Source organism: Eremothecium gossypii, chromosome II, assembly GCF_000091025.4.
Source record: "Eremothecium gossypii ATCC 10895 chromosome II, complete sequence".
NCBI classification, from domain to species: Eukaryota; Fungi; Ascomycota; class Saccharomycetes; order Saccharomycetales; family Saccharomycetaceae; genus Eremothecium; species Eremothecium gossypii.
In genome coordinates, this window is record NC_005783.5 from 386,671 (window position 1) to 408,237 (window position 21,567).

Here is a 21,567-nt window from a genome sequence, read left to right on the forward strand (position 1 = left end):
TGAGTATATATATTAGTCCATTAATCTACACATTTTTTTTTATTTTAATAATTTTTTACTTGCTAGCAATAATTTGGTGAAATCAAGTTTGACTGCTCACGGGGTGGTGAATGTGGGAGCTTTTGACTATCGCTCAGAAAATGGCAGAGTCAAAAAGTACAAATACGCACGAAAAATAATACAGCGCAACCATCACATAAGACTCATGACTCTAGCACCGACCTGATGCGATCTTATACGACATGTACTTGGCACTTGGTCTGAGACCCATAGGAAAAGTTCCTGGTAGCTCTGTATGCTCGTCTTGGGAATCGTATTCATCATTACTGCCGTTTTCAACCTGGGTTCCGTCGCCAACCTCTTCGTCCACCTCCTCGTAGTCTAGCTTGCGCTTCTTCTTGAACCATCTATTCAATGGAACATCCGTATCTCCTCCCGTATTGAGCAATCTTTCGTAGCATACGACGCTAGCGCCCTTGAACCATAGAACTTCACCTTTATTCTTCCGTTTTTTGGGTACTTGTTCTTTGCCCAATCGCCTTACCTGATTATTATAGTCTGTCCGCTGGAGAACTTCTACATTCTTCGTAATAGATATAGGAAGAACGTAGGCACCGGGCGTATCGACCAAGATATTTCCAAGAACGGTATTGTTTGTCTTAGCCTGGGCGGCTAGGTTATTAATAATGGAAGGGGGTTGGTATGCAGGGGTAGTACCGTTAATTGAACCGCCCATGGTCCCCTGTATGCCGCCTTTTGCAGACGACTGCGCAGATGGGATAGTGCTATTCGGTATTTGTTGCACGATTGGCAGATTTCTCAGATCGCCGTTAGGAACTGGTGGAAAGTATTGGGTGGACCTGGTCATGTTAATTGGGCTACCGGAACGGCCTATCAAATTCGAGTAGCTACCGTTGCGGTTCAAAGACGACAGACGTGGTGTAGACATATTCATTTTCGGTAGTACACTGGCGGTCTGGGAATTGGTAATGATGGTTCCCGTTTCTGGGTCGATTCTACCAACCTCAGGCGGGTCACCAGGCCTGATAATGTACCTGGGACAATCATCGGAGGTGGAATATTCACCTAAGTCGTCCTTTTTAATTTTTGGGCGTAGATAAACGGCGCCAACCAATGGTGGAGCATTGACCGCTCCCTCAGTTGGCTGAGGAATGGGGTCGTTTATAGTGGCGTTGGGGGGTAGCAAGTGCTTTATAGGAGATTCGTACTTGAAAAACTTCCGGCCAATGACGGGTATAGTGGGCTCCTCGATATCACGAACTTCTTCCGGCAAACATCCCTTCCAAGTTCTGATCTTGTTGAAGACCTTTTCTGATTCGTTATATCTGTATTCACAGACGAACAAGGGGCCCTCCAACATTAGGTCGGGATCACCACGTTGGTACCTGGTGAAATGGCAAACGTAGCACTTGCCGATAATCTCCTCGACCAGGTGGTCCCGATACTGCCCGGACTTCACGACCTCGTTTTTATAGAAAAGCCGATCGACCCTATGAACAGTCTGTTCCGGCCTCAAGTACCAGCAACAGTTGAGCCAGCGCCTGCCATCATTGGTGTGCCAAAGCCTGAATATCTGAGCAACCGTGGGCTTGGTCTCATCGTTGGGATTGTGTAGCAATATCCAGTCGCCGATCTTGTATGTCTTATCGTGCAACTCGATATGGTCTAGGGGATATTTGAGCTCTCCGTCAGTCATGAAGTCCTCGTCTGGTCTCGAAAGCTCATACTTGGCAAAGTCGGTAAACTTGGCCTCAAACTCCGCGGCCCTCCGCATCTCCTGAGGCTGCGACCGGTGATACATCCGGTAGTTGTTCAACATCAACCCCACATCCTGCTGGAACGCGAGAAAGTCTTTGTATTTTCTCTGTTTGACTCGTTTCCTGATGTCGTCCAAGGACAAAGGGTTCGATATGACCGTGTAGTACTGCGGCTCGCGCTCCTCGTCCGGGAGCCTATCAAAGTGCAGCGTGAGGAACTCGCGCGAACCCGAGAGCGTCTCCCGCTTCAAGTTCTTCAACACGTTCTTGATCCGCTGCTCGTACGGCAAGTCAATCACCGGTGGCCGCCCCCGCCTCATGTGTGTCTTCTGTGCCTGATGCCGCTGAAACGACGGCTGCGGCGTCGTTGACTTGCTGACCGCCGACGGCGTCGGCGTGATCATCACCGGGATCCGCAGCTTCGGCAAGCGCCGCTTCTCCTCCGTGTACTCCTCGTCGTCGTCGTACTCCGGCACCATCGACGCCTCCGGCTCCTCCTCATCCGCCGTCGCGTCCTTCTCCTCGTCCACCGTCTCCGGCAGCAGCGAGTCGTCCTTCGCCCCCGTCTCGTCGTCGTCGCGCTCCAGCAGTGCGCCCGGAAGCGGCTGCTCGTCCGGGAGCGGCCCGAGGTACGGGTACTTCACCGGCCCCATCTCCCGCTCAATCCGCGGGATCACCACCTCCCGCACGTACCGGTCCATGATCTGCGCATAGTGGTAGATTTCCGACTCCTTCGTGTTGTACATCCGCGCGTTCCACGTGATCCGCACCAAGTCGTTCACGAACTCCTGGGCCCGCTTGTAGTGGTTGAGCTTCTTTTTCACCGTCGCGAGGCTGAGCGGCTTCTTGATGATCCGGTAGTAGTCGGGATAATCCTTCCTCAGCGGCAAAGTGTAGAAAATCGGCAAAATCTCAATACCATTTTCCTCCTTTAAGTCAAACACGCCATCCAACAAAACTTTGAGCTGGTCCCGTAGCAACATCGTTAGCCCTCGCCACCTGAAAAGCTGAAGACTTTGGTAGTGTACTATGTGTTCCGAACAACAATCCCACGCGTCGTTTCTGCCCGTTCACAGCCTTGCTTCAAGTTTTGCGAACCACTCTTTGGATGCATGTAGCCAGGTTACTTTTTGTCTAAGGCAGGGTTTTTTGCTGCTCAACCGGATACCGTCTTCGGTGATGGATACGCCAACGCCACTACCATGAAGCTAGAGCACGGCATTGCACGCAAGCGGGACTGTATAGGACCACGGAGGTAGATGGCAAGTCAGGAGGAACAGCTGGCGTCCTTCCAGCGGTGTCTGCAGGGCGCGCGGAAGATTTTGTGCATAGTGGGCGCGGGTCTTTCGGCCAGCTCCGGGCTGACGACGTTCCAGGCGGCGCACGGGGAATGGCGGGGCCATAGCGCACTAGAGCTCGCGACTCCGGAGGCGTTCCAGGAAAATCCAGAGCTTGTTTGGGTGTTCTACTCTGCACGCCGGTACACGGCGATGAAGGCGCGCCCCAACAACGGGCATTTTGCGCTGGCAGAGCTGTGCCGACGGGTCGCGGCGGATGAGCGGCGGGAGATCCTGCTGGTGACGCAGAATGTGGACGGGCTGCACTGGCGCGCGGGGCAGCCGGAGGCGTCGACAGTGGAGTTGCATGGTAGCGTGTTCGACTACCGCTGCACGGAATTTCTGTGCAGCTACCGGGGACGGAATGTGCGGGACCACTTCCTGACCGCGGGGCTTCGGGCGCACACGCCGCGCGAGCTACCGCGGCCGGCGGCGGCCGAGGAACCCGAGAATAAACGCGCGAAACACGCGTGCGAGGGCACGCCGGAGACCCTGCGGTCGCGGCTGGACATGCTACGGGGCGACCTGCCGCGCTGCCCGCGCTGCCGCGTGGGGCTGCTGCGGCCGGGCGTGGTGTGGTGCGGTGAGTCGCTATCACTGGTGCAGATGGACCGCGTGGACGCCTTTCTGTCCGCCAAGCAGAAGGTGGATCTGGTGCTGGTGATCGGCACGAGCGGCCGGCTGTGGCCGGCGATGGGCTACGTTGAGCGCGCGCAGCTGTGCGGCAGCCGCATTGCATTTTTTAATACGGACATTGAGGACGCTGCCGGCGTCGCGAAGAACAAGAGAATGTGGGCGTTCCAAGGCAATGCGGCAGAGCTGCTGCCGCAAGCGCTGGAGCCGGTAATTGGCAGACATTATAAGCCTAGGGGCTGGTCTTAGGCATGACAGGATCTATTTTCTATGTTGCTGTTCGTGGTGTAGTGTTTACTGCTGAAGTTTCATTTTCGGAAGCCTTGTTGCACATTCAGGAAGAACTTTAGTAACGTGACAATGCAACGCCTGCTCACTTACAGTTTTGCATTCCAATTAGTGTATTACGTTATAAAGTTTTTACATGCAGAGGTAATAAATCATTGTACAATACTTTGCTTGACACCAATCCCCGAGAAACCCTCCTTCAGGGTGGAGTCACTTCCCCCATCAGGGGTGCTAACGCTGTCTTCCCCAGCGTATTTCTTGACTATCTTATTTCTCCAGAAGCCGTCTTCGCCTAGCACTTCGGAGTGGACTAGTTCGTAGTTGTTCCACTTAGGTAGCAAGCGCGACCATATTAGCCAGTAGATGCTGCCAACTGCAAAAATAGCCCACGTAACGACACAGTGAATGTAGTAGGGAAGCGACTTGTAGACGGAGGACCCGCTTGGCGGTGGCACGTAAGGCGCCACGATCAAATACAAGTTCGCAATCAGGAAGAATGAAGTGACAAAGTAGCCAGCTCTGATCGGAGGATTCCACTCGAGCTTGCTCTGGCGCCGCTGCCAGTAGATCCAGATCAAACCGCATGCGAGGATAAAGTTGATGATATTCATTGGATAGGAAATCAAGTTCAAAACAAAGTCGTATGCATCTCCTGGAGGAGGAGCAAGTATCGTGATGGCACAGATAATCATGTGCTGGAAAAGGCCAGCCATTGGCGAATTGAATGGCTTTGAGGACGCGAAGAAGCTGGTGAAAGGCAACACACCTTCTCTTCCTAATTGCTGGACAATTCTACCCTGCGAGAAGATCACTGAGCACACGTTTCCCAATGCACTCAGTCCAATAAAGATGGCGGACGCCCTTCTAGCCTTGTCGCCAAATGCAATGTCGAAGAACTTAGGCGTTAAGTTCATACCCGCGTCCTTTAGTATTTCCATAGGTACGACTGCGAAAAATGCAACGTTGACGAGGAGGTATAGCGTACCAAGCACAGCCAATGAACTAGGACCTGCAATCTTTAGCGTTCTGACTGGATTCTTCACCTCCCCAAGAGCGTAGTTCACATTAGAGTACCCAACAAACGACCAAATAACTTGATATAATGCATTGACGATGGTGTATGCAGAGGGGGATAGGTCTGACGGACTGTGACGGAAGTTCTCCGTGCCGGGAGCGCCGTCGATATGACCTCCAAGAGCAACGAGACCTGTAATAGCAATGAAAATGATAGTTCCAATCTTGAACACACCCAAAATGTTCTGGAAGTACAACCCAGCTTTGACACTGAGAGAGTTGACAAGGAAGCAGAAGAAAATGACCGCAACTCCAAGACCGCGTTCACGCCAACGTGTTGCCTCGACCTTTCCAGCATCAAGGAACATTGCAGCTGCCATCACAGAGTTACCTGCGGCCCAGCCTAAAAAGATGACATATGCTGAGTACATTGACGTAATGAAGAATTTCGGTTTCTTGAAGATGAACTCAAGGTAGTTCTTCTCGCCACCGTTCCGCGGTATTGCAGTTCCAAATTCCATGTAAACATAAAGACCTGCTAGAGCAATTAAAGCTCCTAGTACCCATAACCCTAGCGCAAAGTATACTGAGCCAGTCAACTGGAAGATCTTCGCGGGAACGACAAAGATACCTGTCCCGAGCATTCTATTGCATATCAAGCCGATCGAAGAAAACAGGCCGAGCCGCTTATCGCCCTTATCGAGCTCTGTTATAAAATGTTCGCCCGCCTCGACATCATTGGCGTCGGCGTTGGATTCAAAGAAGGCCACTTCTTGGCGCTTCTTTCGTATTTTCAGCTGCGAGAAAATTGTACCTTGGGACATCGCACAAAGGCTAGGAAGGCTTTCGAATGCTGCAGACTGGGGTGGGGGGCGCCTAATAATAGTTTGCTCGTGGATCTATGGCTGAGTGGGTGAAACCCCAGATGCCTTTTTATATATGCACTTTGTCTGTGTGTTACTTATGACACACTCCTGACTGTGGCTAACTAATGTCCGCCGTAGTGTTATTAGATCAGAAGTCTGGTTACCGACGCAGTCTTCGATCTCTGTCCTTGCCTGTCTTGTGCAGCCATACTCACAGGGCTTTTTTCTTCAAGTGTGGCTCCTGATTACATATAAGAAAGTCACGGGACAGGGATAGGAGAATCACGCTATTCGCGGTTGTGTGTCTAGAATAGACATGCAAGTACTCTAAAGAAATAGGGATTTTCTACTAGAGTGCAGCCAGGATGCAATTCCAGTGGTAAAATTCACATTAATGAATACGTTAACTCTTTTCTATTTGGGTCTTGTGTTACTTATGCCTGTCTACAAAGAAGATTGTCATAGGTAAGCTGCTTGAGGAAGTGGCCGGTGGTAGGAACACCACACAGTAGGCGTATTGTGCCCAAGTCCGTATGAGCAGTCAATGGCGGCTGCAATCAGCAGTGCATACTCGAACCTTTGGGGAGATCAGGTAGAAGCACCTCCTGCAGCAACGGATAGTTCTGCGCCTGTGTTTGTGGAAGGCGCGGTAGTATTTGAAAGAGGAGGCTGCGGCTCCTCGGAAACTGTGGAACCATCTGCCATGGTACTGTCTTCGGCGTCTGCGGCCAGGACGGAACTAGACTTCGGTCTCTTAGCCTTCTTTCCGGCCTTTTCGTTTTTCCTCTTTTTACTTGCCTTAACGGGACGCTGTTCTCCTTCGTCGTAGACGTGGTCGGGTAGATCGTACAACTTCACGTATTTAATCACTAAGGAGAAAGTCTCGGTGTCCTCGTATTCTTGGAACGAGCGACACAGGTTAAAGAATTCCTGGCAGGGCACATGAATGTCAATTTTCTTTTTCTCATCAACGGCTATATTTAAGCCGATGTACATCGTGGTAATATGCACTTTTTCCATGCCTTTAAGGCTTTCATCATCTTTGTTTTCATTCGTTACTTCTGTATATTTTTTTAAGACGTCTTCTGTTTTGTGTGTTCCATAATTGTCAAATATCTCCTTATACTGCTCCTCTGTTTTGTAAGCATAAGTTGATTCAAATGGCTTCGTGTATGGATGAGCCAAGTTGATCCCCGAAAGTACTTCTAATTTCAGGACTAACAACCGAAGCTTACTCTCTACCAGACCGCTCCATTTTAGATGTTGTTCGTCAGAGCCTTTTGTCGAAGCCATGACCGTCAAGTAAAATTTATACTTGTAAAAGAAATCGTGCTTCTGGAAGAGGTCGCCCCAGGTCTTCTTGTTAGTGAAGATATCAGTTGTAACTTCGACTCCTCTCTGCAACTCGTTCAAGATTACTTTCTTTGTGGATTCACATATATTATGAGTGGAGCACATCGACGGATAAGCCGGGGTAATAACTGGCATTTTATGTAGTCTATCGTTCGCGTATATCTTGGGGTTCCACACACGCACTTGTAGCGGTCCGTCTTCAATGGGTTTCAAAAGAACAGGCTGCGGCCAGCTCCATCTGGTCAATATATGGAAAAACCTGGCAACAATAACGGCACTGCATGCATTGGGATATAACTGACAAATTCTTGCGACAAGCATAGCCCACGCAACACCGCCGGGAAAACCAAACACATTCGCGTAAACCGCCCTTCGCTGAGCCCATAGCTTGATAGCCCTCAACGCAATCTTGAATGCAGTGGGCTTGGGGACGAGTTCCAATATCTCGTCCGTCACCCGTGTCCCGTTCAACGCCCGCAAGTCCTTCTCGTCCAAGTTCCTCAACAAGTTCTTATCGCTGAGCGTTAGGTTCAGCGGCACCTGGGGGATATCAAGGCGGGCGCATATCAAATCGATGGAGATGCCGCTGTATTTGATCTTGATGATCGGCACAAACGCCTCCGGTACCGGCGCGATCTCGTCTAGCTCTGGCCGCGCGCGGAGGAGCTCATCAAAAACAGTGAAAAAATCGTCGCGCGTTACGTGCTTGGGCACCACCACCAAGGTGTCTATGTCAGATCCTGGCCCGTGCACGCCGAGCCGGTACGACCCGAACGTGAATATCTTGCCCCCCGCGTCGCGCGCCATCCCCTCGGACATGTTCCGCTTGCGCGAGACCTTGAACACAAACTCCTGCGCCAACGCCTGCAACTCCTCCAACACCTTGATCCGCTTCGCCGTTTCCTCCTCCGACTCAAAGGTCCCTTCCTTCTTCAATTCCTGGATCAACTCATCGTTCAACTTGTTCTCAGCGGCTGTGGGGCCCTCCTTGGATATCGGCCCTGTCACGCCGTACACTTTCTGTTGACTCATCGTGTGGCGGAGGTATGGGTATTGGCAATCTGACAAGCTTGTCTTGACTTGATTCGGTACGCTAGCCCTGGCGAAACGTGCACTACTCTGAGTCCTGTCTTGCCCGATACTCAAGTCAGAGAATAAACCGTGCAGATAACCTATTTCGAATGGAGACGATATTATGAAGTAACTTAGTGGACGTGACAGATTAAACCAGCAAAATTACTAGTCTGCAGCTGTCTTAGAAGTGTAGTGTGTGTCCCGCGGCAGATTCCTGGGCTTGTGGGAGATATCTTGGGAACGCTTCTTTGCAGTCTTTTAAAAGTGTTTTTGAGCGGGTCGGTAAATTGGTGGCCTTCGAGTTAGTGGCAAACCCTAAAGGAGAGGGGGACACGTCTGTTTCCACCCACACGCGTTGCTTTTTAATATCATGTCCCTGTCACGTGGGCCGCGCGGCTGCACCACATTGCCGCGGTACTACGGTACACACACCCCGTGCGCGCGGCCGCGACCGGACAACGCAGCGCTGCAGTTCGGCCGGGGCGCATGGGCGCGAGGGCGCATGGGCACTGGAACACCGGCAGAGGCGCAGGCCACCGCGCGCGGCGATGCATCACGTGACGACATACTGTTCTACGACAGAGCCGGCGGCCGAGACGGCGGCGCGAGGGGCGGACGTTGCAGTCATGTGGAGCCCACGTATATAACATTCCTCTGTTAACGAGCCGGGCAAGTGCATGCGCAACAAAGATACAACGGATTCCGGCTGTTTCTAGACCCTCTTTGCAAAGTACATATACGGCGAATCCTCGCGGAGCAATTGAAGGAGTGTAGCACACGGGGCTTCAGGTATTTACAGAACAGACGAATCAGATGGACGAACACTTGATTGCCACTATCAACAAGCTTCAGGACGCGCTCGCGCCCCTCGGAGGGGGGTCACAGTCACCTGTCGACTTACCGCAGATCACGGTAGTTGGCTCGCAGTCGTCCGGGAAGTCTTCGGTGCTTGAGAACATCGTGGGGCGCGACTTCCTCCCCCGGGGCTCTGGGATCGTGACCAGACGGCCGCTGGTGCTGCAATTGATCAACCGGCGCGGCAAGAAGGGGGACAAGCGCAACGCGCACGGCGACCTGCTGGAGCTGGACGTGGCGGCGGACCAGAAGACGGGCCAGAGCGAGGACAACGCCGAGGAGTGGGGCGAGTTCCTGCACGCGCCGGGGAAGAAGTTCTACAACTTCGACCAGATCCGGCAGGAGATCGTGAACGAGACCGAGAAGCTGACGGGCAAGAACGCGGGCATCTCGCCGATTCCGATCAACCTGCGGATCTACTCGCCGCACGTGTTGACCTTGACGCTGGTCGACCTGCCGGGGCTGACGAAGGTGCCCGTCGGGGACCAGCCGGTGGACATCGAGTCCCAGATCAAGAACATGATCATGCAGTATATCTCGAAGCCCAATGCCATAATACTTGCGGTCAACGCGGCCAACGCGGACCTCGCCAACAGCGACGGCTTGAAGCTTGCGCGCGAGGTGGACCCGGAGGGCACCAGGACGATCGGCGTGCTAACGAAGATCGACCTGATGGACGAGGGCACGGATGTTGTCGATATATTGTCTGGGCGGATCATCCCGTTGAGGTATGGCTATGTTCCGGTGATCAACAGAGGACAGAAGGATATCGAGTCCAGAAAGACCATCAGAGAGGCATTGAACGACGAGAAGCGGTTCTTTGAAAACCACCCATCCTACAGCTCCAACGCAAACTACTGCGGCACACCGTACCTGGCCAAAAAGCTGAACTCCATATTACTACATCACATCAGGCAGACGCTACCTGAGATCAAAAACAAGATCGAGCTGTCTTTGAAGAAGTACCAGGCCGAGCTCCTTGCATTGGGCCCCGAGACGCTTGATTCCCCCAACTCCATTGTGCTCTCCATGATCACTGATTTTTCCAAGGAGTACACTGGTATTCTGGACGGTGAAGCCAAGGAGCTTTCCAGCCAAGAGCTTTCTGGAGGTGCCAGAATATCTTTCGTGTTCCACGAAATATTCAAAGGTGGAGTCTACGCGTTGGATCCTTTTGACCAAATAAAGGACTCTGATATCAGAACGATCATGTATAACAGTTCCGGTGCAGCTCCTTCTCTCTTCGTGGGAACAGAAGCGTTTGAAGTGCTTGTCAAGCAGCAAATCCAGAGATTCGAGGACCCATCGTTACGTCTGGTGGCGTTAATATTTGATGAGCTTGTGAGAATACTAAGGGAGATTATTTCACAACCAAAATATGCCAGGTACCCTGGGCTAAGGGAAGCCATATCGAACTACTTTATTCAATACCTAAAGGAACGTATTATCCCTGCTAATGACTTCGTTGTGGACATTATCAAGTCTGAGCAAACGTATATAAATACTGCTCACCCTGATTTGCTAAAGGGTTCACAGGCCATGGCCATGGTGGAGGAGAGATTACATCCTAAACAGGTCGATCCAAAGACAGGAAAATCATTGCCGCCGACGGTACAGCACACAGACAAGGGCTCCAGTGGCATTTTTGGTGGATTCTTTGCTTCGAAGAACAAGAAGAAATTGACTGCTTTGGAGGCCCCTCCCTCTGTTTTGAAAGCCACGGGCCAGATGACCGAGAGGGAGACACTAGAGACAGAGGTTATCAAGTTGCTAATTGAAAGCTATTTTAGCATAGTCAAGAGAACAGTCGCTGACTTGATCCCAAAGGCAGTCATGTTAAAACTTATTGTTAAAAGTAAGAATGACATCCAGAAGATCTTGTTAGAGAAATTGTATGGAAACCAGGACATTGAAGAGTTGACCAAAGAGAACGATATCACAATCCAGCGTAGGAAGGAATGCCATAATATGGTACAGATCTTAAAGCATGCAAGTGAAATTGTTTCTTCTGTTTGAGGTTTAATTACCCATTGTATATTAAAAGTACTTCAGATGATATATATTTAGCTCCTATTCCATGCATACTTAATATATACACCAAGAGTGACTGTTGCTGCTCTGCTAAAGAAAAACGTCCATATAGTGTATGGATTCATGAATTATGTTGACTCACCATGTCTCTAGTTCTGACAGTTTAAGCCGGAACTTACAGAACCGTACGAGTCTCGCATTTTTGTTTCAATACGCACAAATGTACCTTTCCGCCAATTCAAAGTCTTGAACTAATCATAGAGTCGAAATATTACTAGTTGATGCTTGAAGTTATGAAGGGGCTCTTCCAATCATCATAAGAAGTCTTTATAATCCAAAAGGGTTGTTGCATACCTAACTGTGACCAGGTATGATTCTGTCCTAATTTTTTATATAGATATTTAAGTCGGTAGTGAGAGCGATTATTGAAGAGTGTCGATATTAACCATTATCGCGCACATGCAAATAGTATTATTACCTCTCAACCATTATATGCCGAATTATGCTCATTAGATTACAGTAATTTAATTAGAAGTCTTATCTATCTGCTATAGTTGAAAAATATTATTCGAACTTCTTTTTCTTAATGGTCATATTTTAGAACAGTCGTCGTTGTAGCTAGATATTCCGAAATATAAAGAAAGTAGTTCAGATTACTCGTGTATTTTTAGATATTTTAAAAAATAAATAATAAATATAATAAAAGAAAATAATAAAATAATGGAATGATAAAAAACATGAGAACGTACGGTTATTGTATATACTTGAGTTGCTCGTTGATTAGGTTTTAACCAGTCACTATTGAATAGTGCAATGCTTGTCTGAAGGTAGCCTAAACTATATGCAATCAACCATGAAAACAACTATTAATATTGCCTAAGTAATAATATATCATGCAGGTATTTTTAAATCATGTGACCGTAAACTTTAAATATTAAATTTATCTAATAATTATATAAATTATTCTAAAATAAAACAAGTATTTACCTACATAATATATTAATATATATTATTATTAAACTAGAACTTTATTAAGTTCAATAATATAGTATAAAGCTTAAATAGGAATATATAAATAATTTATTGTATGGTATTTCCGAACTTATATTTAAACTTAAAAATGATAATATATATTTATTATATATATATGAAAAAAAAACTATTTTTTTGGTTTTTTAAAAAATTCACGTTTAAATTATCTTGTATTTTGTCGGCTCTTTTCTTAACTAACAAACAGTAAGTAGCCCCATTACCTATATACATAATATTATCATCTATGGAGAAGAACTCTTTTCTTGATGGAAAGAAACCAGCTATCGAACATTCTTCAACAGCACTGTTGAAGTGAAGTAGTATAATTCACAAGTTAACTGGTATCTTATTTGTCATATTGTGTCATCATATCACGTGGATGACCACTGTGGAATATCATCATTATGTCTCTACATTCAATAATAATAGTAATAGTGTCTTACCTTTGTATTTGTATCTTCACTCACATAAATATGGCTCATAGACGTTTTTAATCTGTTTCAACTACCATACAACCAAGAGTATCTGGTAGTAACAGCAAGCTACAAATGTCTACTAACGTCACCTGGCACGCCAATATAAATTATGATGAAAGGGTTTCCCTAAGGAACCAAAAAGGCTGTACAGTTTGGCTGACGGGCCTCAGTGCATCCGGTAAAAGGTATGTGTTCAAGATAAATCTTAGTCATCCAGAGTATTAACAATAAATTAAAACGCAGTACTATTGCTTGCACACTAGAAAAATTGTTATTGCTAGAAGGTATATCTGCGTACAGATTGGATGGTGACAATATCAGGTTTGGATTAAATAAAGACTTGGGTTTCACCGAAGAAGATCGTAATGAAAATATTCGAAGAATTGCTGAAGTTGCTAAATTGTTTGCGGACTCGTGCACTGTAGCGATAGCGGCCTTTATTTCCCCTTATAAGGCGGATAGGGAAAAGGCTAGAGAATTGCACAAGGATGCAGGGTTAGACTTCATCGAAGTCTTCATCGATGTTCCCATAGAGGTCGCAGAAAACAGAGACCCGAAAGAATTGTACAAAAAAGCCAGAGCTGGTATTATCAAGGATTTCACCGGTATCTCTGCTCCGTATGAAGCACCTGAAAATCCAGATATCCACTTACGCACCGATAAAGAAACCGTTGAACAATGTGCTGATCACATACTGCAGTTTCTGAAAAAGCTAGAGATACTGCAATCTTCTTCTGCTTGTTCTAACCACAGCAACAGTGTCGAGACCGCGGTGTGAATTTATTAGTTTAGATGTGTATACGCACTAGAAATTGAGGAAATTATCCTCGCTTTAGGCTGTTCAGTCTAGCCTGCAACTCGTCATCTGTATTCGAAGATGCCGACAGTGCACCACCTGTATCATTACTTACCACTGGGATTGCCACTCTTGCCTCCGCTGCCGCAGAATTCTTGACCAGGCCCTGAGGCGCGTCCTCTAACTTGTTGTTCAAGCCGACTCCGATTTCATCCAAGACTTTGTTGATAATTTCTTCGGCCTCCTCATCTTCTTCAAGCTCATCACCCATAGCATCATCAATAGCCTCATCCATAAATTCTTGTCTCTGATCCATCATGTCGTTCTGACGTTCAAATTCCATGGATATTCTTTGTAACTGCGGGAGGTTCATTGACCTGTTCATGCTCGAAAGAAGACCTGTAGCTTCTCGCATGGAAATAGCCATCTGATCGCTACTTCTAACGGCCTGTATCCGCAAAGAGATAGCTTGGAGTTGTGTCTTCATGCCATTAAACTTCTCGATATACCTTTTTGTCCGCACTAAGTCCTTAGCTTGGATTTTAGCCGCGTTAATTTGTCCATTTTTCGCGGACTTTTTGATATCCTGGACCAAACGTTTTTCTTGCGCCTCCAGTTTCCGCTTCTCCCTCTCTAGTTCGCGCTGAGTCCTATCCAAAGCATTTTGGTTCTGTAAAAGATTCCCATCGGTTAGTGCTTGTCCAGATGCCGTCGCTAACTTTCATGCTGTGCATACCTTTTTCAACCTCTCCTGCGGGGTAACGCTCTTACCGAACGCCCACTCAAACAAACTCATCCTTGAAAGATGCAGAAGGCTCTACGCATGGGTTCTGTTTCAGTAAAAGAGGGGTTCATAGCTTTTATGTTTCCTCTGCATTTCCTCACTAATACTGTTCGTACATATGGACATAGCCTCTGAAATTTTTGATCATCCAGCTTTCTGAAGACCAGCTGGTTGGTTACCTGACGAACTTGCTAGCAGTGGAACACGCCTATATGCAAGATGCTTTATGAACTCGTTAGTATCGCTCGTGTTACAAACCCACTAGCTGTCCATGCAGAGGCTAAACAGCTGGCGACTACTATTGGCAAGCTGGTTATAGAAAACCGTGGCGTTGTCCGGAAGATTATTCCAATCGGCAACAAACTTCTACCAAGAATACAGAAGAAGGACCAGGAGCGACATTTCCAGGGCTACCATTTTCTGATGCTTTTTGACTCCTCTGCACCTGTTCAGTCAGAAATATTAAGGACGCTGAGAAGTGATCCGCGAGTGCTGAGGGCATCGATCATGAAGGTGGATACTTCAAAAAAACTGGACGCTGTGTCGTCCCTTGAGCGGGCAGCTGGTTACGGTTCGATTCCTGAGAAGGCCAAGGGTGGTATTTCATTCTGATGGACGCGCGGAATGGGGGTTTCAACATCATGTATTAAGTTTAGTACCATGTAAATAAATAGACGACAATTCCTGTCGGTGCACTGCTCGTATGGTGGTAGCGAAGGCTGTTGTCCAGCTTCTGCTAGCGGTTTGCATTTAGACGTGGTTGTTATTAGGTATTATGTAGGTAGCATGATAGCGCATCGGGCATCTTATGTACAACATCTGCCGCCGAAAGCGGCGCGGCACAACTTCGACGATTCAAAGTGGTGCGAATAACAGGTTTCGCAGGTGTGAAAGCTGTAAAGATCGGTCGGTCTTCGCAAAGCACACACCACACAGTATGCTCCAAGCAGGTGGCGGGAGCGACCGCTCAGTATGGAGCTCATGCAACCCGGATAGTATGGACGGTTAGGTTGTAGAGACGTTTCATTATATAATTCCTCCTGCGACAAAAACGATTTGGCATCAAGCATTAATCCTCGTGGGAGTTTCCATTACAAACGTATCCCTCAGTTGCAACAAAAGTATTCATATTGGAAGCAGAACTGAAATTCATATATTTTTACGTTGACTACGATGCTTAATCATAACGTTGCCTGTACATTTTGTTCACAAAATTAGCCCTGAACGGTTCAGCATCAGGCACTTCAATGGAGTTCGCAGAAGATCTTGAGGCTGACCCCGGTGCTCCTTCATCAAATATCGACGGTGTCGGCGTCGCAACTTCATCCACAGAGCTCATCTCAAACGTGAAGTTAAAATCTGTATCCAGGGGTGCTAGAGGCAACGCTTCGACATCACTAGAATCGTGGTATAATGGATCAGACTGGATGATGTCAAACGTCTTGATTTCGGCATAGGACCATCTGGTAAAATACTCTGGATGCACGATAGGCAAGTGGCAATACTTGGTGTACTGAAAAATAACGTACGACAAAATTGAGCCTGCCATTAGGTCAACAAAGTAATGGTGAGTAAGGTACATGGTAGACCACCATAGCCAACAGACGTAAAAGACGAACAGTAGCCGCAAGCGTGGGAACACATGTGCCAAGAAAAGCGCCTCCATAGTTGCACAGCCTGAATGTAGAGATGGAAATGCACCAAAGATAACAGCAGAGTTCGAAAACGCAGTTGTGTATAGATCAATGCCCAAGTACTCATCGATACGGCTTAGGCCGCCAGGCGAGCCCTTCATACCGTAGTGTGCAGCGGACAAACCATAGAGATTCTTGTACCATGGAGGCGCCGCAGGGAAGAAGTTCTGGATTATCACACCGAATAGGTTGATGTAACCAAAGGCAAATGCATACCCTCTAAGGGTGGTCGGAGGTGCAAAGATAAAGAGTATTGCGGCAACCACAAACGGGGCCCCGAAGTGAAGGATACCGTAGGGAAGCCACGCGAGGATATCCAAGCACTTGTTCGTCGACGCTGCCAACACGTCGCTCAAATTGTCACCGTACATTATGGTTTCAATGGCAGGGAGAACCTTCACGGTGATCGGAGGCCTATAGGTGGAGCCGAAAGATGCAGAGGTAAAATATAGCGCTAGCCATGTGAATATCGGAAGAGCATGGAAGAAAAACTGGCCGGTAGCAGGCATCAGAAACAATGCAAGGAATAGCATGCTCACACAGCCCTTCAGGAGCCATGGTGCGGGATTCGCTATGAAGACGAAGAAAAGTACCGCCCCTAGAAACCCATAGTGGCAGACCTCTTTCAGCGTGAATTGGTGGTTCTTCAGCCTCTTTATTGATAGATTCGCATCAAAACTCGTCTCGAGGTTGGCAAGGCGGGAGCCTGGCGGTTTCTGTGCTAAAAATACTCTCTCAAACCAGTTCGGCATTCTGCTATCCACAGTATCCGCCTGCTGGGCAGTCAAGACAACCGTTTTCATCACGGCTTATCTTTGCCCAACGTCGCAGATTTACTATATTATATGGTCCGACTATTGTCTGTTTGACAATACACTAACCGACTAGGAGGTGAAGTCGTTAGTGGCTATGTTTTCCTTGAGTAAGGTTCGCTTTGCTAATTTGCAGGACCCTATTTGAACAAAAAGAAACAAGCAGGGGGAGGAACCACGAGAAGGTATTGGACTCAAACTTCAGGTAGCACCCTCAACGAAGTAGGATGAGCAAAGATCTAATTTGTAGTAGCCAGCTATAGTAACGGCCGGCGCAGCAGATAGTATAACTAGGTATTCTTGTGGCCAACGTCAGGGTCGACTGTGATGAAGAGCAAAAGGTAGAATAGGAGGCCCCGATGAGTAGTGTCGGTTGAGCTAGACGCAGTGAGCCCAGGAGCAGAGGTTCGAAATGTATTTGAATATAATGGACTCACCGTCTTCTTGAAAAACAAAAACAGAAAAAAGTAACGACTTGCGCAGCGCAATTAAGTACTCCGCTCCGAGGCGGCCCGGGTAACAAAAGTCACGTGAACACCATACTATTGGTCTCACTCGATAGAGTTTTAGATATACATTATATTATCGAAACAATACATGGTTTATACTTCATTCCGCTGAAGCCGCCACCTTCACGGCGGTGGCCACCTCTCTCTTGAGAACGAATCCTCTCCGCTTTTTCAAAACCATCACCTGGAATCTCTCGAAGTCCGACAAAGCAGCGCGTCTCTCACGCTGGGCGATCTTCTTAGCCCAGGAAGAAGCAGCCCACTTGTCGTTAACGCCAGCAGCAGCCCACTTCTTGGAGACGGTGGAGGTTCTAGCGCCTCTTGGAAGAGCAAAGACCAAAGGAGTCAAGACAACGTGACCCAAGCTCACGGCCTGGCGTGGAACACCGGTCTCTGGGCCATCGACAAGGGCTCTCTTGTTGTCAATGATCTCAACGATAGCTGCCAACTTACCGGCAGATGGGCCCTTCTTGACCAACACAACGCGGCCAACCTCAACTAGTCTCCAGTTGGAAGCCTTGACAGTAGATTCAGCGGACATCTTTCTCTTAGTTTCTCTTGTGGCTATCCTGTATATTTGCCAGACCTGCTCGTTACTACTATTTCAAGTCGCTGATGGTTTGGGTCTGAGTTGGTGGTGAAGCGCTCGGGTGCGAGGCCGTGTCGTTCGTAGATGCATGCTGCGTGTGACTGCACGTTTTCGCCATTGTATGTATGTGGTGTATGGGTATGAGTGTCATTTCCTGGTTCAAAATGTACGGGTGTTATAGTCTTACGGGCGGGTAGACGCGGGCAATCGATAGGCGGAAGCCAACAAGTATTAAAAGGCTGCGCTCTTGACCGATTTATGTCAACCGCTTCACTCTTCTGTGCACAACAGCCTCTGCGTTCTCGCAGATGCAGAGCACTGCTGTTAAGTATAACAGCAGCCGGTGTCGGAGGTCCTGCACTATTGCGCAAAGACCATATCAAGTGTATGATGATATAATTTGCGGTCTAGGGCGGCTACCCTGGGGCACAGCCATGCTCCGCAATGGGGTTGCCGCGGCATGCGAAAGCTTTTTGTTCTGACCATTATGGGATGCAACAATAGTGCTGAACCAGACACCGGTTTCTTGTAATGCAGCGCGAATAGAGTTATTGTGATGACAACGTTGCCTAATGTTGATTTCTAGATGAAAACTCGAACAACTATACACCAAGATCTACTCTGATATACTCACTATCCGCTGTCTGTAGTCTGTCCTCTGTCGGGCGTGTAGATACGTAACGTCCGGGTGACGGTTTCTGAGCGAAAGTTTCGGTATATACGTGATATCCGGGACATTTGTAGCAGCTGTACGTTGCGCGCGCAGGCGAACTATTGCTCAGGAGACGATGTCAGACGACAGATACTCACAGATTGAGCGCGGTGTATGTGCAGGGTAGATGCTGGGACGCCAGTCCTCGCACTGGAGCTAGTACTAACACAAATTAGAACGACAGAAGGCTGGATGAGTTGTCCAATAAGCTTTCAACGTTTAGGTCGTTAAACAGGGATATTGGCAACCAGGCAGCTGCGGATAATACCCTAATTGACGAGATACAAAATTCGTTTGGCGCGCTGTTTGTTAATATCAGGAACTCGTCGAGCAGGCTCTCGCGAGCGATCCTAGCGGGAAATAGCGTATGGAAGATGGTCGGGCTGTCGCTACTGATCTTATTCGTTTTATACAACGTATTTAAGCTGTTTTAACTATCAGGCATTGTGAGCTAAGCTTTGAGTGGGGGGTGGGGGGGGCGAGAGCTATGCGAAGTGCGCGCACGGGAACTTTCTACTTCCCCTGCGCTGCATCTTTCCCTAGACGATAGTTGCTAATAGCCTTACCCCAGTTGACCTTCGACCTTGTAACAGGAAGTTTTCGTCTGAGCTTGGCAAACTGCGTCTGGTTAAGCTTGCTAAATGATTCATCGAGGCCTGTCTCGATCTCGGATTCCAACGCGCGGATGCAACTTATCGGATCGTTTATGTCTTCCTTGTCGATGAACTCCTGGGTGCTGAACTTCACATTGCCGTCTTCAAAATAGTGTACAACAACATCGATCCGACCGGTCAACGATCGCTCCTCCGGGGAATATATATACTCAGATTTCCAGTAGCCGCTCCAGTAGTTACTTGGGCTGAACTTTGAACTCACGATGATAATAGCAAGCTCATCGTCGTCCCCGGTGGGGAGTACAGTGCAAGCACTGTCGCCAGGAAAGTTCTTTGCAACATATTTCTGTAATTCCTCGTAGAGCTTCTCCTGGTAGGGGGTAGTCTCAGATTCGTGGGGCTCAATATCTAAACCTACGCGGTCTAGGCAATCCACGGAAAAGAGCACTTTCTTGAAGGGGTCAAAGTACTTCGCTCCGTCTTTGTTGTATTCGGTGACAATCGTTGGACTGCCTTCTACATCGATTGGGAGCCGTTTTGCAACTAGGCATCTTTTGAGGGCATCTAACAGAGTGTCATTGTCCGTATCCTCAGTTATGATCACAAGTGAGTCGTATACACTATTGATTTCGCGGGGTGGAGCGTCGAAGAGTAGTTGTGTAATGATATCACTGAACTTGGACATAGCTATAGGGTTGCCGACCGTATGGCACTTGTGTCTGTTGGTGGCCAAATATTCGAGAAAGGAGTCAGGTAAAGGTGAGGGATCTGGTGCTTTTCAACGCGCCGCCCCAGACAATTTCCGGAAGCATACATATCGCCATTACATAAACAGATTTTATGACTAGTACAGTTAGGTATGTGGGAGATCACCGGAATAACTCCTATATCTTATTTCTGTATTCTCAGGTACTGATCGCTGTTGATGAACGGGCAACCCTGTGACTTGGGGATTAACACTGTAGGAAGCCGGACGGGGGGGTAGCACATTGGTACTAGGCTGGCTGAATTCATAATTGGAATAAGGTGCTGCTTGCCCCGATGGCTGGTATGTCCGGTGCTGGGTTGAAGGCATAAAATTGCTCGAGCTGTAGCATGTTGCCTTCTCTAGCATCATGTTGTATGTAGCCTCCGCATTGGCCAGAACCTCGCGCAATGATGCAAGATCTTCCTTCTTCTGCGCATATTTACCGATGAGTTTCGTGACATGTGGTCTAAGCGGTGTGACGGTAGAGTAAAGTTCTGATATCTCGTCTTCGTGTGTCACATCCACATTCTGGGAGACCCTTAGTTTCTGGAGCAAGTTCTCGACATTGCCGGCTTGCGCAAAGACAGCATGCTCCTGAGCAGCCTCCTTAGCTACCTCCTCTGCAGTTGGCTCAGGGCATACGCCGACATAATTCACTGGGAAAATACCAACCTTGCCGCGCAGCAGGCCCCTCCACCAGTCTTTATATACCTGCTCAATCACAGTAATCACATCACCCTTTTTGAACGACAGCTCGTCCGGTTCGCTCGCATTTAGATCAAAGATTGCCTTCACACGGCGTACTATTTGTGGCTGGGGCTGTTCAGGTAAGCTTGTTTCACTAGCCAAAGCGGCCGGTGCCTGCTGTGGCGGCTGTCCTCCATTGTGTCGCTGTTGTTGCTCATATTCCTGTAAAGACAGCTTTAATGCCTCCTCTAGGTCCTGGTCTTCCTGTAGCTTCGCATCAGCGCTCATCTCACGTTTCTGCGGAAGCTTGGGTTCAGCCACCAGGTGAGGGTACCTACGAATGATCTTCTGTAGTAGGTCAGACATCCCCTTCAGGGAGGGATCACGTTGAAACGAGGACGAAAGCTGGTCCACAACTTTGGCTATCTCACGTTTGACCGTGGCATGGACATGCTTGTCTTCAATGAGGTAATATAATAGGCCGGTAAACCTTTTGGAAGCCACGGCTTGCTGTACCCTGGAACCGCAGTTTTCAGATAGACAGGCCACAAGAGACAACGATCGTAAAATCACATTTGCATCTGCCTGTTGCAGGCGTTCATCTATCGCCTCCATAACATACTGCGCGCCATCCTCTGGTTCTTCCTTTACCAAATCGCATACGTCTAGCAGGTACTGCCAGTTATCCGTCCTCAGTTTTCCATCAGTGGCCCTGGATACCGCTGTCTCTATATCCTGCTTGTACTCCATTTCAAAAGAGCCAACTTAGAATGCGGCGTAGTCCTTGGTAGTGTAGCACTCACTAACGTGCTCCTTCTCCCTTGAGCTTCATACAACTCTGCAGCCAAATTTTACGATCACGTGAATCAACAATGCCGCTAATCA

At 48.2% G+C, this 21,567-nt stretch overlaps 13 protein-coding genes and 1 non-coding gene across 14 annotated transcripts, besides 4 other annotated features; 6 read left to right on the plus strand and 8 right to left on the minus strand.

The window, feature by feature from the left end:
• Positions 1-211: 211 nt before the first annotated feature.
• Positions 212-2,761, minus strand: RSC2 (Rsc2p; the record flags this gene model as incomplete). Its single annotated transcript, NM_208295.2, has 1 exon — positions 212-2,761. The coding sequence occupies one exon, from the start codon at positions 2,759-2,761 to the stop codon at positions 212-214; it is 2,550 nt and encodes an 849-aa protein (NP_982942.2).
• Positions 2,762-3,037: 276 nt separating this feature from the next.
• Positions 3,038-3,997, plus strand: AGOS_ABL004W (SIR2 family NAD-dependent protein deacylase; the record flags this gene model as incomplete). The annotated part of the gene is made up of 1 exon (NM_208296.1): positions 3,038-3,997. The coding sequence occupies one exon, from the start codon at positions 3,038-3,040 to the stop codon at positions 3,995-3,997; it is 960 nt and encodes a 319-aa protein (NP_982943.1).
• A 191-nt stretch (positions 3,998-4,188) lies between these two features.
• Positions 4,189-5,874, minus strand: MUP1 (Mup1p; the record flags this gene model as incomplete). The annotated part of the gene is made up of 1 exon (NM_208297.1): positions 4,189-5,874. One exon carries the CDS (start codon positions 5,872-5,874, stop codon positions 4,189-4,191), a length of 1,686 nt encoding a protein of 561 aa, NP_982944.1.
• A 630-nt stretch (positions 5,875-6,504) lies between these two features.
• Positions 6,505-8,301, minus strand: PAP1 (polynucleotide adenylyltransferase PAP1; the record flags this gene model as incomplete). The annotated part of the gene is made up of 1 exon (NM_208298.1): positions 6,505-8,301. One exon carries the CDS (start codon positions 8,299-8,301, stop codon positions 6,505-6,507), a length of 1,797 nt encoding a protein of 598 aa, NP_982945.1.
• Positions 8,302-9,156: 855 nt separating this feature from the next.
• On the plus strand, positions 9,157-11,214 carry VPS1 (dynamin-like GTPase VPS1; the record flags this gene model as incomplete). Its single annotated transcript, NM_208299.1, has 1 exon — positions 9,157-11,214. The coding sequence occupies one exon, from the start codon at positions 9,157-9,159 to the stop codon at positions 11,212-11,214; it is 2,058 nt and encodes a 685-aa protein (NP_982946.1).
• A 925-nt stretch (positions 11,215-12,139) lies between these two features.
• Positions 12,140-12,147: a centromere (Chromosome II centromere CDE I element).
• Positions 12,140-12,330: a centromere (Chromosome II centromere).
• Positions 12,148-12,313: a centromere (Chromosome II centromere CDE II element).
• Positions 12,314-12,330: a centromere (Chromosome II centromere CDE III element).
• A 479-nt stretch (positions 12,331-12,809) lies between these two features.
• On the plus strand, positions 12,810-13,515 carry MET14 (adenylyl-sulfate kinase; the record flags this gene model as incomplete). Its single annotated transcript, NM_208300.1, has 2 exons — positions 12,810-12,922; positions 12,981-13,515. The coding sequence occupies 2 exons, from the start codon at positions 12,810-12,812 to the stop codon at positions 13,513-13,515; spliced, it is 648 nt and encodes a 215-aa protein (NP_982947.1).
• A 43-nt stretch (positions 13,516-13,558) lies between these two features.
• DID4 (ESCRT-III subunit protein DID4) lies at positions 13,559-14,329 on the minus strand (the record flags this gene model as incomplete). The annotated part of the gene is made up of 2 exons (NM_208301.1): positions 13,559-14,203; positions 14,270-14,329. The coding sequence occupies 2 exons, from the start codon at positions 14,327-14,329 to the stop codon at positions 13,559-13,561; spliced, it is 705 nt and encodes a 234-aa protein (NP_982948.1).
• A 207-nt stretch (positions 14,330-14,536) lies between these two features.
• MRP17 (mitochondrial 37S ribosomal protein bS6m) lies at positions 14,537-14,929 on the plus strand (the record flags this gene model as incomplete). Its single annotated transcript, NM_208302.1, has 1 exon — positions 14,537-14,929. The coding sequence occupies one exon, from the start codon at positions 14,537-14,539 to the stop codon at positions 14,927-14,929; it is 393 nt and encodes a 130-aa protein (NP_982949.1).
• Positions 14,930-15,494: 565 nt separating this feature from the next.
• Positions 15,495-16,814, minus strand: AUR1 (inositol phosphorylceramide synthase; the record flags this gene model as incomplete). Its single annotated transcript, NM_208303.2, has 1 exon — positions 15,495-16,814. One exon carries the CDS (start codon positions 16,812-16,814, stop codon positions 15,495-15,497), a length of 1,320 nt encoding a protein of 439 aa, NP_982950.2.
• A 618-nt stretch (positions 16,815-17,432) lies between these two features.
• AGOS_ABR005C (60S ribosomal protein eL14) lies at positions 17,433-17,873 on the minus strand (the record flags this gene model as incomplete). The annotated part of the gene is made up of 1 exon (NM_208304.1): positions 17,433-17,873. The coding sequence occupies one exon, from the start codon at positions 17,871-17,873 to the stop codon at positions 17,433-17,435; it is 441 nt and encodes a 146-aa protein (NP_982951.1).
• Positions 17,874-18,302: 429 nt separating this feature from the next.
• On the plus strand, positions 18,303-18,387 carry AGOS_AgSNR87. Its single transcript, NR_149434.1, has one exon. It is a non-coding gene; the product is annotated as an AgSNR87 (small nucleolar RNA).
• A 322-nt stretch (positions 18,388-18,709) lies between these two features.
• On the plus strand, positions 18,710-19,067 carry SFT1 (Sft1p; the record flags this gene model as incomplete). The annotated part of the gene is made up of 2 exons (NM_208305.1): positions 18,710-18,745; positions 18,810-19,067. 2 exons carry the CDS (start codon positions 18,710-18,712, stop codon positions 19,065-19,067), a joined length of 294 nt encoding a protein of 97 aa, NP_982952.1.
• Positions 19,068-19,146: 79 nt separating this feature from the next.
• On the minus strand, positions 19,147-19,932 carry CAP1 (Cap1p; the record flags this gene model as incomplete). The annotated part of the gene is made up of 1 exon (NM_208306.1): positions 19,147-19,932. One exon carries the CDS (start codon positions 19,930-19,932, stop codon positions 19,147-19,149), a length of 786 nt encoding a protein of 261 aa, NP_982953.1.
• Positions 19,933-20,100: 168 nt separating this feature from the next.
• On the minus strand, positions 20,101-21,432 carry HSE1 (ESCRT-0 subunit protein HSE1; the record flags this gene model as incomplete). Its single annotated transcript, NM_208307.1, has 1 exon — positions 20,101-21,432. One exon carries the CDS (start codon positions 21,430-21,432, stop codon positions 20,101-20,103), a length of 1,332 nt encoding a protein of 443 aa, NP_982954.1.
• Positions 21,433-21,567: the final 135 nt, after the last annotated feature.